At 38.6% G+C, this 20,321-nt stretch overlaps 1 protein-coding gene across 1 annotated transcript in view; it reads right to left on the reverse strand.

Annotated features, from left to right (window-relative positions):
- Window positions 1–20,321, reverse strand: part of RFX4 (regulatory factor X4) — a 96,898-nt gene that overhangs the window by 31,035 nt on the left and 45,542 nt on the right. The window contains exons 5-13 of the mRNA XM_075742884.1: window positions 19,898–19,959; window positions 14,690–14,903; window positions 13,770–13,847; window positions 11,856–12,019; window positions 9,415–9,515; window positions 7,570–7,628; window positions 5,872–6,016; window positions 2,487–2,581; window positions 1,215–1,332 (exon numbers count right to left, since the gene is read on the reverse strand). Coding sequence (XP_075598999.1) covers window positions 1,215–1,332; window positions 2,487–2,581; window positions 5,872–6,016; window positions 7,570–7,628; window positions 9,415–9,515; window positions 11,856–12,019; window positions 13,770–13,847; window positions 14,690–14,903; window positions 19,898–19,959 — 1,036 coding nt within the window. The remainder of the gene's footprint in view (window positions 1–1,214; window positions 1,333–2,486; window positions 2,582–5,871; window positions 6,017–7,569; window positions 7,629–9,414; window positions 9,516–11,855; window positions 12,020–13,769; window positions 13,848–14,689; window positions 14,904–19,897; window positions 19,960–20,321) is intronic.

A 20,321-nucleotide genomic window follows, 5' to 3' on the forward strand; every position in this document is an offset into this window, starting at 1 on the left:
CAACTCAAAATGATAAAAAGCAAATTTCAGCATTTATTCAGCACTGATGCAAAGGGATTTTTCAACACTGGGGAAAAGTATGCTGTTAGGCAGTATCAGTTACTTTTATGCCAACAACAAAATAAAAGCTGCAGTGACTCAAGAAGAAAATGAGTTCCAGAAAAGGTGGAAAATAGATATGACCAGGGTACTCGTGCTGAAAACACTGGAAATTGTGATCATCTTGGGGATGCTCACTATCCTGGTGTCTGATGGTGACTCACAAATACCTGTTTGGAAAACTCTTTGCAATGGGAAGCCAAGGAAAGTAGTTGCAGATTAAAATATAAATAGTGTGCCTATCTCTGATGGTATCTGAATTTATGCTATTAGATGAATCTAAAAGGATAAAGAACATCAAAGCTCAGCTGGCAGAAAACCTTGCTGTTGTTCAATGCACTGCCTTCATAAATTTATTATTAATCTTCTAACATATTCTCACAAATGTGTATTTATAAACACCATCCCTCACACAAAATCTGGTCCCAAGTGACTGCAAATGTTCACACACATGACACAGCAGTCCATTTTCAATCATTCCTGCTTTTAAGTGATTTTAATCTGAACTGTTTGTATCCCAGGACTCAAGACAAAACCCCTTTTGAAACTGTAGAAAAGTAACATGTTTTTTTCATTTAAAAAGTAAAAGTCTATTTTCCCGCCCTAACTGAGTTCTAATAAAATGGAAGAGAATCTGTCCAGGGTATAGAAACACAGTCATTTTGCAAAAACTAGTTTAAAATGCTATGATGTCCTTTAAAAGTAGAGCTGCCAAAGTGGTTCACTGGAGAGGTTTTCATCCACTTGAGCGCAAAGTCCTCTCTCTCAGCATAACACATGGTCAGAGTGATTTGGGTAACTGGGCTCGCTTTGCACTGAAGTGCATCAGGGAATGCTCCTGTAATGACTCCTCCAGCTGACCTGTGACTGGTAACTCTAGCTACTGGCTAGCAGCAAACAGAAGGAAGTAGTAATGTTTTCAGCTCCCCTGGCTAGATCTTGAAGACAGACATCTGTCTGAGCATTATTTCCAAATGTCAGTAGCCCCAACTCCTTTTAATAGAACTCTGGACATGTGAACACTGGTTATGTTTTCATTTAAACTGTACATTACAAGCCAGGATACTGGGGTTTTTTGGCTGTGACATGCAATTATTACAACGAAGTGAAAGTACCAAAGCTGGGTGCACTGTGCAAAGTCATGTCCCGAATCACTCGAGTGCCAAAACAGGACCACATCAGGAGGAACTGCTGAGCTACTTTCTTCAAAGAGCCTTGTCTCTTGGCAGCTACCTGCAAGAAAACAGATATATCTGACATGGAGAAACTTTTATTCCTACTGCTTGATGCAGCTGAATGATGCACATATCTCTCTCCTTTTTTTTATACTGAAAAACTACTTACCATTATCTTCACATCAAAATATACACTAAAAATTAAAAACAAATAAACAAAAAACTTACACAGAAAGCCACCTTGTAACTATATATAACCTTCAGAAACAGGAAATCACAAAGTATTACTCAACACCAAGACTGAATTTCCTTTGTAAATGATGACAGGACTGCCAAAAAATTGCTCTAATCTTCATCTTAGCCTAATTACTTACATGTTCATTCTTGTGTCCTAGTCAAGGAAGCAATTTATAATCAAGAATGCTTGATCTACACTGAAAATTTATATTAATACTTCAATTAAAGTTTACTATTGAATATAAATTTTTTTGTTCCTTCATTTTTTTATTTTTGTGAATTCACAGTTATTTGACTAGCAAAAATACTTTCCAGAAAGCACACTTTAGGCATTAACTCTTCAAAAATGTATTTACTATAGCCATATGTGAATTGAAGAATTAGGTTAATCCAATTAGCTAATAAAATTCATGTCAAGTTCTTCATGAAAAATAACAGTTATAGTCTGAATTTCTGGGGCCCCCAGAAATACAAGTCCTTGGTATCCTGAATCAGCTCAAGAGGCAACATACTTGACTGAATGGTAATGTAGACTTTCATCCTTACATTTGAATGTAGAAAAATTAATTAGCTAGCCTAAATATCCTTTTCATTAGAATCTTAAAAGGCCAGACTAGATTATGCTTTTTATTTGCACTATGTAGTTACGATGACCCTGAACTCATCTCTCCAGACCTCTGAATCTAATTTGAAATATTAATTTGATTGGAAACCTCAACCCCGCTCCATTTTTGAATATCATCTTTTGGAATAGAACAAACAAGAGCAGAAAAAAGCAGAATTCTGAATGTGAGCAGTTCTCATACCGAGCATGAAAATCAGTGAGATTTTGCCCACTGCTGCTTCACTCCTGCTTATTACCAATGCCTGGCTTTCCCCCCTCCCCACCCTCTTCTATTTTTGCTAAAAATCTATGACCTGAATAGAGCTTATAAGGCACATTAGTGATTCAGGTCCTTACTCCTGCTTACCAACCTTTACAACACATCTGTCCACCATGGAATCCAGCCACTCGATGTACGACTCAATGGGGGACTGCTCCTCCAGAAGGTGATCAAACTCCTGATACACTGGCAGACAAAGAAAAAATAGCCTACCTCAGTACGTGGATTCCATTTCAAACAAAAGAGAAACAAATCACAAAAAGCTGCCAATAACATCACAAGTTTGCTGTGCTTTTTAAAATAGATTGCTTAGCTATCACAAATATATCTTTCTTGGTGCTGACCCAGTAAGTTTGCTTGGTCTCTTGTTTCTACTGAAAGTGATGGAATCATTGGAAGTGGTATTTCAATGTGAGCAAACCAGAACCTATTGTTTAAAATTAATCTTTTGATTTAAGCTTCAGCTGTCTGGTGTGCCCGGAAGTGAAACTTCTATGGTGTTCACTACGAAGAGTGCGAAGCTAGGCCTTGACCCTGGTGATGAAAAAAGGTCATGCATGAAATTGATTTAGAAATGCATAAAGAATCTTCTAAGCACCAAGTGGATGAGTATTGTTGATAGGGCTCTCATCTGTATAATGCTTTAGTTGCAAAAACATGATTTAAGTGTTGCAAATCATCTATTTGTAGTGCCAGACACACACACAGAGAATTTCCATAAACTTCTTCAAAACAAATTGCTACCAATGCATAAATGCTATACTTAATTTATCAAGAAGAGTTTCAAGAAGCAACCTGCATACTTTTTAACCTCTCCCAAGTACATATATTCATATTTTAATGCAGAAAGTAAAAAAAATCAAGTCATTCAACTGGAGCTCTTAAAACTGCAAGTCTCTAGTTTGTTTATGAGAATCAATGGCTGGAAGACAAACAATCATGTGCTTTGACACCTTAAGAAACTATTCTTCAATTCAGCTAAAATAAAAGGCCCAGTAACTCAAGAAGAAAGATACTTTCTGCCTGCTGTGTTACACGATGATCTCAATTTGCTATGCATTTCCATTTATGATTAATTATAGATAACAGGAAGAAGGAATTTCCTACCAAAGGAAAGATAGTGAAGGAGGTGGAGGAGGCAAAGCTAGAGATGATAGCTAGACAAGTGAGCCAGAGAGGCTATCCGAGAATAATGCAAAGAACAAGCTCCCTGGTTTCTAAGTTGGATCAGCAAGATGAGCAGGAATGTATTTGCTTCACACCTGACTTTGTTTAACTTAGACTTGCAAAGGCTGGATGGTCAGAAGCATTAGTTGAGGAAGAAGGGAAATAATTATGTTTGGGCCGCCCTTATCTTGTTTCATTGAATGGGCAACATCTCTTTATTTGGAACAGGATCACAGAAAAATCTAAAGGTTGTCTCCTTACCTGAGTATTTGGCTGGACAAAAACTGCCTGATACAACAGATGAAGTAATTCACATGCTGTGCAAGAGGGGAGCAAGAGTGGAAAAACAGATCACTTGCCTGCTTTGCTGCTGGAGCAACGCAACTGTGTACAATGACCTATTTGAGAAAAGTAACTGTTTAGCCTTTAGTGACTGTTAAAAATACATCAATAGGATCTGAGAAAGAGGGAATAAAGAAGGAACCATGTCAGAGACAGCTACCATAGCAGAGCAGGAAAGAGTTTCTGTTATACCCAGTGGTTTTTCTCTAAGCTTGCTTGTAGGCTTATAAACATTTTTTCCAGCTACCGTCACTGGAAATCGTACTTTCTTAGTTATTAATACCAAGAATGTGAAAGCAGGCCTTAATTCCATGTCATATGGGTCATACAGAGTGTGATATTTGCAAAGATCTTTGGCCAAGCAGAATAAACATCAAAGATGGGGGGGAAAAAAGTATCTAAGTTCTAGAATAATCTCTATACATATCTGTACATCTCACTGGAATCCCATGTCATAATGAACATTCATATTAGGTCCCTATTTCTGTGTAATTGTTTATATAGGCCTAAATGCTTATATAGGTCTAAAATATGAAAAAATGTGATCAAATCCATTAGCATTCAGGAAAATTCCATTTGATTTGATTACACTTAAGTTTGTATTTAAATAGCACATAAACAAAAAGCTTTCCTAAACAGTAAGGGTTTTCTGACTGAGAGCCAAAACTGTTGTTGCTACTAGGCATTATAATGTTGAGAACTCTTTATTTTTTTGGACAGTGGGAGAATGTTGGGTAGATGTTGAAAACATGACAGATGACAGAAGGCTGCACCCAGCTTCTGGACTCCAGTCTCACTATATGCTACTTCCCCTGCTGCCATGTCAAGTTTCTATCTCCTCAAAAGGGAAGAGGGTCATGTCAGGAAATGCATCAAGGGTTAAGAAGGAGAGGAAAGAGTACCGAACACCCCTCACTAGAAAACAGAGCTAACAGACAATGCAAGGCCCATCCCTAAACTGGGGAGAAGACTTCTAGTGTTAACACGGGATGAGTGCCAAAGTCAACCTTGCGGGGTGCAGTGTACATGTGAAGGTGTCACCCCTCCTCTTCCCAGCCACTCACTGAAAGAGTTACCCCACTAGCAAACCCACCCTTGCAGGGCTCCCACAAGTGATTGCCCAGGTTGCTCCCCATTAAGGCTGGTTCTGGTCCTTCTCAGGAGAGAGATGGCAATACAACAGGTGGGTTCACAGGAGGAACTGAGGTTATGAACAATGCTAAAGACAAAGCATGGTCACCTCTGCCGTCTCAGGGACAAACTCAGTATGCTCAGGATTACACCTAAGCTTACAACCACACACGCTTGCTGGACAATGCAAGTTAAATTTTATATCTGCAAAAGCTCTTGGACTCTAAACCCAATTTGCCAACATCTCCAAAGTCACTTTTCAGTTCATGCCCTTCACTATACTAGGCAGAATCTAAATTAGCAATGAGCTTGCTCAATATGGGACTTCTACTTAATCATAAAAGTTCAGGGTAAAAGCATACCCCATCAAATTATCTCATTTATGAAAAGATTGTGTAAAATGGAGATTTTTGTAAATAAAAGTTCACAAGTGACTCAAATACACAGTCACTTTAGTGTCAAAGCCATTCAAAAGACAACTCTCCTGCAATTCTACAGCAGGAGAGACTGGACTTTATCAGATTCAATGGTTAACTCATAGATTTAGTTTGTTCAAGTTCATGGAAAAAAATCCTCCTGAATTTGGATGCAAGTTTCATGCCATTGGCTGTTCTGGATACTAGAAAGAAACTCATTAATGGAAGAGTGCCCAGATCTATCCCTCAAAACATAAGACCTTGACAGGGTCTTACGCCTTACATTTTGATAAATGTCTCTATAGTTATCTTAAGCCTCCAAGCAAATCAATGGCTGCAAAAACAGTGTTATTTTCACTGAGCTTCACTTCCAGCAGGAAACTAAGTTCATCTGGCTTTATTTGAGGGTTCTGCTCTTACATTGTATGATGAGCTTTCTGTGTTCCTCCCGTGAGTCCTCCATAGTATAGAGAGTTTGTTTGGTAATGCTATTCAGATCCACATTCCTCCAGTCCTCCAGCATTTGAAATGTGATGTCTGCACTGTGGATCACCGTTCTTGATGCCTGTAATCCAATCCAATCTATTCATTAGTTCATGGTTTATTAGGTTAAAAAATAGGCTTTATCCCCTTTTACGCTTCCTTAGCTAGCTTACTAAGTTGATTCTCCTCAAGGACCCCCACCCACCAGCTTGATGTCTTATGGACATTACAGGGACCTCTAACCACAGAAAACTCCCAAGTCATTTTGCCTTCTTTAATCAAATGCAAGTATTTTGCTTGCATCCACCACAAACCCCAATGAGCAACCCTAATCTGGTGGTGCTGTTGCTAGACTCCTGAATCTCCAACAACTCTGTTGGTTTTCTTGCCCAGCTTCAGTTAAAAACCAAAAAGCAATAAGAAAAATCAAGCCAAAACCAAACAAACCCCACTCAGGTTTGCACCCTCCCCTCTCCCAAACTATGAAGACTCTCATTCTTCCCTCAGCCACATGAAAAGGTTAAAGCTCATTTGCCTTCTCATCAGATCCGCTTCTTGGCTAGTTGAGACAGGGATCTGCTGTTGATAATGGGGAGAATAGGCTGAGGGGAAAGGAAGTGACACAAGGTCATGGTCATATAACAGAGATGATAACCCGCACTAAGGTTATCAGCTTCCCCATGGAAACAATGCATTTTGAAGTGTCCTTCATGTAAGTGAACTGTTTTGTCCCTGGTCCCTTCTGCAGAAGGTCGTGGTCTCTGTATCTTGATTTCCTCTGAATCCCTATGGACCTCCAAAATTCAATGATGATCCACAATGTTTGGAAGAAGGGAGCACTGGCATCTCTGCCTCCACCACTAAAATAATGGAGGAAGAAATCTACAATGAAGTCCTTGCAGGACTGTGGTTTCTTTCCAGAGCTTCTTCCTGTGGGCTTCACCACTTTCAGGGTTAACCTGGGGTGTTGGATACACCTTCCAAAAGTGGTGCTTTCATTGTGCCAGGGAAAACAAACAGTCTGCTCCAATACATAGATGAAACATCAGTGAATTCAATGCTTTCTCCTCCTTTTTGTACTACATGGAATTTGGCCTCATGAATTTTGACAGGTAACTGTGATCTAAACTAACTGGGAAAAACCAAACATTTCAGAATAGTTTTAATATTCACTTGCTATGGTTGCAAGAATATTTCTATTTAAAACCCCAGTGGTTTAACCATTTTGTTTTTTACTAATTTGCACTTGATTTGTAATATACAATTAGATTTTGAATTTTTTGTTGGGCATATAGAAAATTTTTTTGCTTTTCAATAAGTCTGATACAAACCACTCTGAAATCAAAGGAATGCCTCTCATTTATTTTATGGAAATGAACCATCACTTCAAATCAAATAATAATTTTGTTTCATAAAAGTTCCCTGCTGAATTTAAGATCAGGGGTTACCAGTTGTCTAAAAAGCATTTTTTGCTGATTACTTTTTGATTTTGTAAAGATGGTCACAATAAATATTGGAGACAAACTGCTAACATGACCTCTCTTCCTCTTTGGGTAAAGTCCAGCCAATTCATAAAATTATTTGAAAAGTCATTAAAAATGACATTCAGCAAACTTGGGTAACTGAAATACTTACTTGGCAGAGATGATTTAATGATGTCTGTCGCCGGAGTATTTGTGAGAATCTTCTGGACACTGCAGGAAATAAGAGATACATATTTACACACTGTGCTAAATAAAGAAAATTATTTCTGAAAATACTAAATTGAAACAACAACAACAAAAAATCTAGTTTCCTCTATACAATTGTAGCTACATAAAGTTCACTCAAATAGCTCAGTTTTAACTTAGTTTAAACCTTGACCTAAAACCTTAAATCTGGATGCTCAATCAGTTTTACAGAGGCATATTATAAGCAATGATTTATAGATGCTGTGAATAATGAGATGACAAGAGAAATGTAGAGGACAATGGAAGAGCTTCGCTTGTTCAGCATAGCAAATTTTCTCGATATACAAAGGAACTGAAGACCAGAAAGAATTATTTAATAGAAAGAAAAGTGTTGGTGCAAGAACAAGAGAGTGTAAGATAATGATAGCTACATTATGTGTGGAAGTTAGAAAGGGTTTCTAAGTCTTAATGCAAACAAGTTTTGGAAGAGTCTTCTGATTGGACTAGTAGGAGCTAAAATCAGTTTCAGGTAGAATTTAGTCAAAGTTTTTGAAAGAGATTACATGATATACTAACATGCTATGGGGTAAGATGGCCTCAGACTTTCCAGTCTTCTGCTCCTATTTCAGCTGTTTCAAAGCAATATGGATCTTGTATTAAGATATTTCCTATACTTTGATTTTAAAATGTTGTATTGTACATCTTTGTCTGAAATCTGTGACTCAGGAACTGCAAACCTGACGAAGGCTTGCAGTTTCTCCTGTCAGTACCTCCATTGGCTGCATACACCATCACAAATTCTGATGAGGAGGAAACAATTGCAGAAGCAACAAAGGCTCATATAAAAGCTAGAATGCTCTCAAGTTTTTCCTTATACTAAAATCACCAAAGACTTGCAGATCTATCCAAACAGGCACTAGATGTGGCCGCAGAGTATATCTTCCGTCTATACTGTACTTAGTGGCAGTTAAAGAGTACAGATTAAGAATGACTACAAAGTGTATTGTCTGTCTCTTTCTCTCTCCCTATAAGATCAGAAAAGATTTTGCTGTTGCAGATTCTCAGTATTTTTTAACTGACAAAGATGTGATAAATCATATTCTCAGTTCTGACTTTGTGTAACTTTTAAAATAAATTAGTAAACAATGCAAACCCCCTAAAATTAGTTGTTCCAACTTACATCCTGACTGTTCTCAGTAAAATATACACCTAATTTTCCATGCTGATCAAAATAGTTAATCCTTCTCCTAAATTAGGTTTTTTTTTTTTTTCCCCTTTAACTTTGTGGTGTGGAATTTAGTGCTCATGAAAGGCAAAGAATTGAGAGCCGTGAAATAAAGCAGGCTTTATCAATAGGTGATGTGCACTGCAGGCATCTACAAAGCATGTCTGAAAAGGACTAGTGCCCTTTCCTGTGGTGACAGGGTAATTTGATCTCCTTCATTTTTAACTCTGGCACTTTTTTGAGTAAGGGCCTCAAGCTGTATTCAAATTGTGCTAGCCTAAAGGTTTGTTTAATAATTTCCTTTGCCTAATATCATTCCTAATATTTGCTTACTATTAACAAAATTAATTTCTTATCAGAATCCACAAGAAAGGAAAAGCAATTCTTCTTATTTTGAGCAGTGCCTCATTTCACTAAATGAAATTGGTTCTCATGAACAAGTGGAGATTGTAAGTGAATGCAAGATTTTTAATGCTGACAGGTTTTAATTCCTAAAAGAACACTAGTCTCACTTCCAATTAATTTGTAATCAATAAACGCTATATACATCCCATGTTAATAGGAGAAAGATTGGGCAACACATACATTCAAATTTGATATTTCGTAGATTTTCTGGTAAATCGTGGAGAGCTACTTTCAGCCACTCATCCAGTTGCTTTGCAAACTTTCGGATCACCTGTGTCAAACTGAAAAGAGAAATCACTACATCAGAACATGTCTACTCTGTGCTTTATACTATAAAATCCGTGAACGTGTGAAGACTATGGGTCAGTTATTTACAACTTACTATTATGCAGAGTTGCAGGCATATTTTGGTTTGTAGGCATGAAGAAAAACTTCTGAAAGCCTTTGCAGGAAAAGGAAAACATGTCACCATGTTTAAAACCTCACAGAGTGAAAGTCTCTGTACTGCACTGGATTCATACTTACAAACAGTATTCTTAGCTTGAAATAAAATCATTTGCACTTTGTACAAACATAAAACCACAACTCTCTAAAGCAGACAGCAGATGAAGCTTTGGATTTCAGCTCAGCTGTGCCCACATTTATACATATGTACACAGGGATGTGCAAGTGAAGCAACAACCAACTTTGCTGCAGGCTGGAGCCAGTCAGTGGGTGATGATGGTGAGGAAGAATTTCCAGGCCAAGCCCATACAGATGGGGGAAGTGGGGGCAGAGCAGGACCTGCCTGCTTAGCTCTGTACAGGACAGAAACTTTACCACACAAGTCAGATTTCTCTGTTCTACCTTACTACCCTTTCCTGATGGCTCCATCAGTTCCTGCTAAGCTTGGTAGGCAGCTCATTCTGCCCTTCTTCTTGGAATTGCTCAGTATAAACGACAGTTTCCAGGAAAAGTTGCAGGTTGTTGTGCAGGGGAGCCTAACGGTTCCGCCAGACTGACCTGCACTGCCTGTGGCAACACTGGAGATACACAAACGAGAGAGAAAGGAAAGACGCAAGGAACTTTCCCTCTTTCAGCCAGGCAGTTTTTTCTGTTTGTACTCTTAACAGTCTGCACTGAGAACAGAGCTGGTAAAATAAACGTGGCCATAGGCCTGCTCTGCTCCGCGCAGACACCTAACAGGGCAGGGGGTGGATGACAACTGCAGCACCCACTAAAATGTGGCTTTTCTGGACAGCCAACATTTGTTCCCAGGAAGTCCCTCATGGGATTCTGGCTGAGTCAGCAAGATTTCCTTCAGGAGCTTCCAATGCAATGAGACCCTTCTTCACCCCCTCCAGTGCAGGCTATGGCTTAATAGCCACAATCTGGCCCTTTATATGCATTACAAAAGTCTATATTCACACTCAAGTCTCTCCTTATTTGCTATGAAAGAACTAAGCAGCTTGAGAAAAGGACTGCTGTTCTGTTTAATCCTTCCAATGAAATAGATTTGGGGGGAGCGAGGGGGCAAAGCCTGTAAAAATGTATGTGTCTTATCAAGGAAAGCCCATGCTTACAACAGGTTTCTTGTGGAAAAAACAATTTACCTGTACTTTAGCAGTCATACAGTGCACATAGGAGAGCAGAACATCTTGAAAACATTTGCCATTATTAGACCCACTTTAAAATCTTGAGGGCCAAATATATGGCACCAATATTAAACTCCTAGAGTAATATTCTTAACAAATTACTCAACCTCAGGAAATCATCAGTCAAATAATACTAAATTCCTGACGCTTATATTAGGAAAATCAAAGGGTGAAGCAGGTTGGCTGTACTCAGTGATTACACTTTTTGCTGTGAACTGCTGATCTCTGCCCTGCTTTACCTATATAAACAAGACTTCTTGGACTCAGATAAGCTCCAGGTAGGAAGAGAACAGCTGAAATCTACCACATGGAATGGAAAAGTGAATATAGCTTTGAAACAAAGGGGGCAAATACTTGTTAACATTAACAAAGTGATCCTAAAATAAGCATGCATCTGTTCTTCATAGGATAGTTTTTAAATTAAACCAGCATGTCCAAGACTTCACAAGTATGATCTTCATGTTTTATACTCCTGGCAAGCAGAATAACAATTGGGTTCCAAGAGTGTAAACAGAGACAAATGCTTAGGTTGCAGTGTCTGAATATGCAGGTGAGTATTTACAAACAGAGCAGCAAGGCCAGCTCTTGTCACTGTAATTCAGAATACTGTTATGCTGTTATCCCAGACCAGCAGAAAAGTGTCTGAAATTTTCAGAACACAGTGTGGCACTCTGCAGCCTGCAGATTTCTGACATTACCTGAAAGTTGGGACATGACATTCAGCTTCATGTCAATAAACCAAGAAGAAGGTGGTATCTTTTATCACACAAAAAATAACAAATTTTTCACAATACAATTCTTGTTAAAATCTGAAGATTTCTTCAGGAACATGTCAGCTCTTCAACTTCTTTGAATTGACACTGTGATTTAAACTCAGGAAACAGGTGGCAGCAAGCAGTTTTCTGAGAACCGGCGCCATTCTTGAAGAAAAGACGTGTAACAAAGACAGCTGAGCTGAAACTGGTCAGTGCTGCTGACTATACTGACCTGTCAGGTAATGCTTGTAATACCGTTGGCATCAAAACTCCAGAAATTGCTTTATACAGAATTGAATCACAAACTCCCACTATATTCACTACAGTTGAAGAACCCAATACAGGCAGCATATGAGGAGGCATCCCTTGCCAAAAGTGCAGAAGAAAACTTTGAACCTGTAATCACAAGAAGAAGCAGGAATGTTTAAGTGAACAGAATCAAAAGGCCGCAAATACCATTTTCCTTAAATGACCCTGCTCATATAGCATTTGTTTCAACCTCAGAGCTGGACTGATAGTGTACAACACAGGGAAGGCATATTCCTTAACTATACAGGCTTATACTGTAATGCAGCGCACAATGAGATAATCAACCAAAGGGTGAGGAGACACTCTGAGTTGGTGACAGGGTGTTTTTGTGTTACTACAGTAGAGACACCCATGGGAATCACCGTATTTTTACCTTCCATCAATGGCTGGTGACTGTAATTCTTTGGCTTCCACATGTCAAGCCTTTTTCTCTCTCTTTGCTCTCTGTATACAAAGGAATGCAATCTAGGGCTTGGTGTAGGGAGGGAAAAGAGGATAGCACATGGCTTACAGGGGTCAATATACCATTTTCTGTCTTCATTTTGGAAAGAAACACTACACTTCTGGATTTCTTCTTTCCTCCACTATGAAGGAAAGAGAAGAAACAATGGAGAAGGACAAAAAAGAAAATGGGGAGGAGATTTCAGACATAACAAAATATACCTCTGAAAATTTTCATTTAGGAATAAAGGTGTTATTCAATGAATGATATGATCAGTTCTACAGGGGGCAGAACACCAGCATTCTTAAGTGACAACCTTTTGCATATAATCTCTACTGAAATAAGTAACCACACCAGGTGCAGTGAAGAATATTTGCCATTTATATATCGTTGCTGCACAGCCCCTTCCCCATCACTGATCCTGGCAAACAGATTACCTAAAAAACCCATAATATCCTGGTCTTAAGAAAGTGTTCTGAGACTCATCCAGCAAAACTTCCTGAATATGTGTCACATATTTCTCTTACATGGAAACATCTAGACTGGGTGCAATGACTTAAAACAGCCTCAGCTTTAAACCAGAAGAGTCTGAGAATTAAACAGTGAGAGAAAGAAAAGCAGGGAATTTCTTGCCATTGTTCAGAAGGCAGAGTCAAAAGACCCATTTCCTTTGATTATTTCCAGGACCTGGATGTCATATTTGAATCGGGGCCTCAGCATCTCTAAAGTCAAATTTGTTTTCCTGGACTAAAGACCATCTCCACATGCAATATAAAACTGCTTACATTCCAGTAATGTTTTATTTTTCACCTCTAATTATAGAGCTGTATAAGGTGTGTATCAACTGCTGAGCAGTGTGTGTGTTCCTAGCTGCACTGCAGTACAACTGAGCAAGTGGGGACTTCAGATACATCTTTTTGGGATGTTTGGGAGGCTGTAGACCCCCCACTGCCCTGTGCCATTGTTAACAGAGCAGCAGAGCCCACCATTATGACTGTGGCACCTGCCTTGGGTTTGTGCTGAATGCTCAGAGGAATTCCTTCAAACAGAGCTCAGTCCCAACTCAAAGCTTAGAAAAGTGTGGTGGACATACTCCTTGAGTTGTAAGAACCAGATTGTCCAACATCTTGTAAGAGGATATTGCTACCTTAATCTTACTGGAGAATGGAGAGACAAAAACATTCCCATTGCTTTTGTTCCTCTAACTCGCACAGTGTTATAAGTGAGATTTAACACTATCAATCAGCCACATATTATCTAGTCATGTATAGCTATTGTTCATGAAAAGGATTGGCCACCACAAACCCTAAGTTTGTATATCATATTCAAAATAAGCTCTCAGATCCGTTAATACCTTCCATATCATTAAACTACAACTGTAGTTTCCAACCATACCTCATCAAAGTTTGCTCTTATTACAGTGTCTAGTATCCTCTGACAGTGAGTTCTATACATCATAATAAAGGTAGAAACCTGAAAAAGAATGAGTGGGAGACACACAAAAGATCATTCTACTTTAAGAGATCTGCTTTTAAAACTATCTGAATATAGAGCACAAAAAAGTAAGTTTTTTTAATCTTACCTATGCACAATTGCAAAAATAATGAAATTGGTTAAAGTTTGGTTAGATTAGTTAGATTAACTTTAAGATGAGTTTCCTTCTTAAAAGTAAATTTTCCCTTTGAATTCATGGATTTTTCTATGTCAATGGGGATTCTTCAAATATAAGAGGAGCAAAAAGCCTCCGTGAGATCAAAGACAAGAATGTGGCCCTAATTAGGACATAAAGAACTATAAAACCCTATTCTTTTGTCCACTTCACATTGATACTACACATGTGAACAGCATCAGAAAACTAGTAAGCTCAGCCAAGAGCAGCGAGAGCACTTTTGTCATATGTGCAGAGAGGATTCTCTTAATTTCTAGTCTAGAAGGATAAGAAATGGACTAAGTCCCTCTCTGCTTGAGAAAGCATCAGAACTGTTTTTCAGTTTGCCATCAAATATATTCACAGATTAAAGAACTATAACATATTTAAAAACAGTTACCCTCAAACCTCACCTGCTGTATGTAATGTAACTTTAAAAAAAAAAGTGTGCATGGGCCTTAGAAATATTGTACAGCTGCTTATTTTAAGGGAAGTAATGAAGTAATTAAGTCCCCCCTAAATAAGGTCAAAGCATTACTAAACTTACTCTAATTTAAAGTCTTTATATTTTAGATAGAGCTTTCATCCAGAGCAGGGAAACAAAACAAAACAAAACACAAAAAAACCCACACCAAGACAAGCCGAGAAAAGATTTCCAAAGTGTTACCTTCTCCTCTGGCAAACTGGCTGGCAGATTTAGATCTTTGACATTTGGAAACTCTGGCAGTAATGTTCCCAGTTTGGATCGTGGTGAATATGCCACTGTCTGTTTGGTTACTTCTTTTTTTCCTGTTTCGTTGACCCAGGCTGCTCCTTTTTTAGAATACATCACATCATAATACTGGGAGTTTTCTTTCACTGCAATTCCATAATAATGGTACCTGATACACAGAAAGAGATGTATATTTTATAAAGCAGATTGTTAAAAAAAAAAGATATGGGGTAAGAGAAATGGATAATGCTAATGATTTCTACAGCAAAACAGACTGTGCAATAGTTTATATATTATTAAGAAGCATTGATTCAGCAGCAGAACATTGCGGTAATATATTGAGCTTCCAATTTTCATTCCTTCTGGTAGAAGTAGCTCTCTTCAGAGTTAATAAAGCTGACTCTGTTGCAGGGCAGGAAAATAATAGACTTCCATTTTTTTCCTTCTTGTTTAAAAAAAAAAGTATCCTAAAGCTACTTGTTGGCAGAGCTCTATTGTGCAGCTGCTCCTTTAGTTTAGCAATAAGCAGGGGTACAGACCCTCTGGACTGGCCCTTCTGTTGTATTTCAGCTCCCTGATTCTCAGACTCTCGAGCGCTGGTTTGATCCCTGAAAAGCATGAGTTTTTATTGCAAATGGGTTGATCAGAAATGTTTCAAAAATTGAAAACACTTCAATGAAAAGAGAGGGGAAAAAAAGGCTTGTGCTAGAAAGCAATGAACAGTAGGTAATGTACAGTTTATAATTATTTGCTTCATAACTTAGCACCAGCACTGGGCTTAGATCAGTGAGGGATCCTACACAACACTGTAACTCTGTCTGCGTAGACCACAGTGGGAGTTACACAGTGTGGTTGTGCTATAAAAATGGATTGGTGGCCTTATGGAACAAGTTTGTGCTACAACTTATCTTTATTATACGTGTGGATAGAAGCACTGATTATTCAGTCTAACTCTTGCATCAAAGCAGCAAAGACATTCTTATTCCTTCCATAATTTGCTAACTTTTATTTCAGTTTCTCAGCTGTAGGCACCACCAACTCATGAGCTTAATCTTTAACGACTACAAAAGGCATCACAAAATTCTATTGCTCATATACTTTTGATTCACCCTACTTCCCTAGAGGGAATTTTCAATGATTTTCCAGTTCTCTCCTTACAGCCTATCCAAAACCTATCAGACCATGAGACACTGACTGTCTTCTGGATCCCACTGTGGTGGAAGTTACCATCTCTGAATGTTCGTTGTACTCCCCAGGCAGTTACTGATTTCAGAGTGCTGCCAGCAGATCTGTTCCCTTGAATGGACCCTGGTTTGCTTTAGGTAAAATCAGCTGGTTTTACAAAGGTCATGAATTAAATTAGTGAAAGAGTAGGATCTAAGTGATGGTAGTTTAAACCAACTCAGGGGACCTTTTTCCTTTTTTCACTCACATTCACCCACGGATCAGTCAGTGACATAATCTCCCAGAGAAAGTGGTGACAAAGAGCTGGAAGCCCTAATCTTGTCTACCAGCACAGATGGACTGAGAGGAGGCCTGGGGAATTGTAGCAACCTTCTAGTACATAGCTCCCTTGCCATGCCCACTAAGGATGTTCCATGTTCTATATTAAAAATAAAAGCTATCTTGAACTCAATATTGAATAATACAGGTGAGATTTATTAAAACATTAAGCTGACATGGTATGAATGGGATTTCCTGGCTTCAATACCTTAGAAATCCACACTATATCAGCTCCAAATCTGCCCTTCAGGGCTCAGGCCAAAGTGTGTATTCCACACCAAAAACCAGGTTCCAGACTGGTCCTAACCTGTTACAGATAGACAATGGCAAGTTTGCGCTAACACTGGAGTTATAACACCAGCTGGAGAAGTTTGGGTTTTTAGCTAGAATGGTAATAACTCCAGCTTGCAGTTCAAGTCCCCAGTTTGGTCTCTAGCACCTGTCATGCATGCATTGCGTGTAAGAGCCATAAAGCTCACATACATCCTGTGCAGTAAGTCTGGGGTTGGGGAAACAGAAAGGAAATGCTGCAGGGAGCTAGCACCAAAAATTGCTGAGGGAGAAGGGCGGGGGGGAAGAAAAGGGGAAAAGCTCACAGCAGGCAGAACTGCAAAAGTTCCCAACAGACTGAGAGGTTTGTATAGCTTAGAGGGGTCAGTCTCTTTTAAGCTTCCTCTGAAATCAATTCAAGAAAAAAAAAAATCAATGAAAGCCTGGAAAAAGTAGTAGAATTTCACTGTGCATTATTTCATTTCTGGTATATTTCACTTGGCAGTAAACAACATAAAAGAGTTTTCCAGGTCTCTTCAAAATCATATAGAGAGCAACAGCGAAATTAACTCTGAAATTTTTCCAGATAGCTTCCTCTTTCAGTAATATTACCATCCCAAATGGCAAAAACTCACTGGTGCAGTTTACAAAGATTCTTTTCCAAGCTCTTTTCTGTATTTCTATCAGGAAAAAACCAACTTAATTCAATAAACAGGAGTTGATAGTTTGATCTGTAAAAGAATTACATGCAGACTACACAATTATTTTTGTGGTAAATAGTGGAATGTTTTTTCCTCCCATGGATCCGGTATCTGCAGTACTCTTGTAAAGAAAGAAGTAGAATTCCCTTCACACCATATAGTTTCCATCAGTTTAACTAACCTCTTGTGTACATAACTGAAGAGTTTCAAGCTATAGTATGGAAAGAAATTAGCTTTTATGTTTAGCTGCCTTCTCATGGCTCACCTGTGGTGGAACTGTTTTTAAGCTCAGTGCGATAGAGAACAGCTGCATGCTTACAGCAATAAACCCAGCTGCAAAAAAGAAAGCCTCACAACTGATGACGAAGAGTATAGCACCATTGTAGCTCTGAACTCTGTAATGTTACAAGGCAGCCGTTCTATAAAAAGACTGAAGGCAGAACAGTGTGAAGTCAGATAATCTTAACCACTTCTATGGCCGAATTTCCTTTGGCAGTAGCAGGGAAGTGGAATGAAAAATCATACTGGCAGCAATCGGTCAGCACAGTTGGTGATAAAGGGACTGAAGTGTTAATGCCTAAAGTAATTTCTTTACGTAACACTTAATTGGAATGCAGTCAGAGCTCAGTTACAGCTGTGCTGGGTCTAGCAAGGAGTGTGTTTATTTAAAGAAGTACAGTGTGCATGTAGTGAGTGTGTGTGTGTTTATACCTCTCCTCTTCATTGGATCAAATGAGAATGACTCCTCTGTATGCTATAATCCTTGGAGTGTTAACCACTGACAAAGACATGAGAGTCCTCTTTTGGAGCAGAAGAACTCAATTTCGTACCTGAGTGACTACGATGTCCCTCACAGGGGTGACCAGGGACTCTCGGGGGGCCAAGGATTTTGCAGAGCACAGACAGCATGCTTTACAGAAACTCCTTCTTATTTGCTAGATAGGGAGCAGAACCATTGCAAAGGTGGCATGAGAGGAGTATGTGTCCTGAAAGGCCCTCTGATAGGCAGGCAGGTTAGGGAGAAAATATGCAAGAAATATTCTCATTGATTTTCAGCCTCATTGACAGTAAAGAGACATAGCTTTTGGAGATGCAAGACACCTTCAGTCAGCAGATCAAGAGCATCTTGCCCCTCCTGAGAGACTCCTGGAGCTGTGAGAGGAGCTCCAGTTTGGCAATACAGCAGCGCTCATTCCTTTCATTAAATGGGAAGACAAATAACAAAGTTGTAGCCAATGTCAGAGTGATTTGATGGCTGACAGCGGGTACTCTCATATGAATGCTTCCATAAAGCAACTTGTGCACGCTTTCACTCTGTCTTTATGAACTTCCAAAGAACTTATATTCAGTGCTAAATCCTGATTCTCTGACTCTAGACCTATCATGCTTTCCTAATATGCTGTTGGACTAGCCCAGAATTTGCTCCTGAGAGATTTCTGGTAGCTGTTATGACTGATGTTATGGTAGCTCTGAATTTGCATTTGAGAAGATATTTCAAATTTTCAATTAGCTGCTTAAGTATGACTGTTCTAGAAAAAGAAAGCTTAGTTATACAAATTAGGAGAATCTCAAGATGGGGTAAAGGACATTTGGTCCCATCAAAGAGATACTGCTTGGCTTGGACTGCTTGTTAGAAGAGCACAGTAAAGTTAATTTTAATGGTGTTTCTTTTAGCATCTTATTTTTTTTTTCCTTTAAAGGAGTGGGTCATTCTAGCTTTAGTAAGTAAATTCTTATAGCATATTTCTTTCTTAGCATTTAGCAATGTTGTGTTCCTAGGCTTTGTTTGAAAGAGAAGCTTTACCAGCAAAACTTTGCAAACATACTGTCCCACGTTTTCATTTCCCCCTCCATAGGTTTCCACTTGTGATCTACAGAGACTACCCTGTAGGATTCTGTGGAAGTTAATCAAGAAAAGCATATATATATATATATATATATATATGTATTTAGGGGGCTTACGTTTGCCATAAAAACATCCAAAGCTGCACTGGAAAAATTTCATGGAGTCCACAAGCAGAAAAAAGTATAAAAACATCACTGTATCCTCTTTATAAATTGGTAGAATCACATCCTGTCAAAATTTGGAAAGAGTCAAATACTCCAGGAAGTGCATTATTCTTTCTGAATTAATTTCTCATTCTGAAATTAGGATGAACTGTTTTCAGGAAGTACCATCTTTTGGGTAAGGCAATAAACTAATTCCTTGATCACTTAAAAATATGTTGGATGTTATTAGGCCGGAATAATGGTGGTTCATTCTAGGTTTGTGGATGATTTCAGTTTAGGCCAATGTATGTTCCTACCTAAATTCCAGATAACATTCTGCCACTTGTCCTTTAAATTGAAACATAATGTTAACCAGCTGTCATTTCCCAGCCTTCAACAGTAGCTCGATTACTGCTGGGTATGAATGCCCTTTATGCTGTATAAAATGAGTTGAGATGAGAAACATCATAGGAACAATATGGAAAATATTGCTGATTAAAGTCTCCATTAAACTACCTTTGCACGACTATCACCACTGAATCAATAAGACAACGGAAAGACTAAAATAGAACCTCCACCAAAGTTGGGGTTTAAGTCCCAAGTGGACAAGTTATTTTCTGATCTTATACTATTCTACTCAGTAAAACCAGAGCCAGACGGGGCCCTGTGTGAGATGATAACAATACCATACACTGCTTACTTTGATTGGCCTCTGGTTCCAAGTCTTCTTGTCGTTAGTTGTGGAAACTGTTGCCTTATTATCTGCAAACAAGCAGAACTGATATTAGAGAAAACTGAAAATCATGTTTACTAATACCTAATTTAATATAGACAGTTAAGACAGAAAAGCAGAAAAACTGCATTGCAATGTCAGCAAAATACATGGCAGGAGAAATAAAAAAAAGCTTTTGATATTTTCTATTAGTGAAAGAGGAGAAATAGATTTTAAAATTCAGTGTAATTCCATAACTACCATTAATTTAAATAAAAACTCTCTGGAGTAGAATACACTTCCTTAAAATCTAAGATCAGTTCTGCCCCTAAACTAAGGAGGATTGTACTTAGAATTGTCCTACTATTCCTTTATGTCAGTTTGCAGGATCAACAAACTTGGTTTTGCTGCA

The sequence above is a fragment of the Balearica regulorum genome, chromosome 1, assembly GCF_011004875.1.
Source record: "Balearica regulorum gibbericeps isolate bBalReg1 chromosome 1, bBalReg1.pri, whole genome shotgun sequence".
Lineage (NCBI taxonomy): Eukaryota > Metazoa > Chordata > Aves > Gruiformes > Gruidae > Balearica > Balearica regulorum.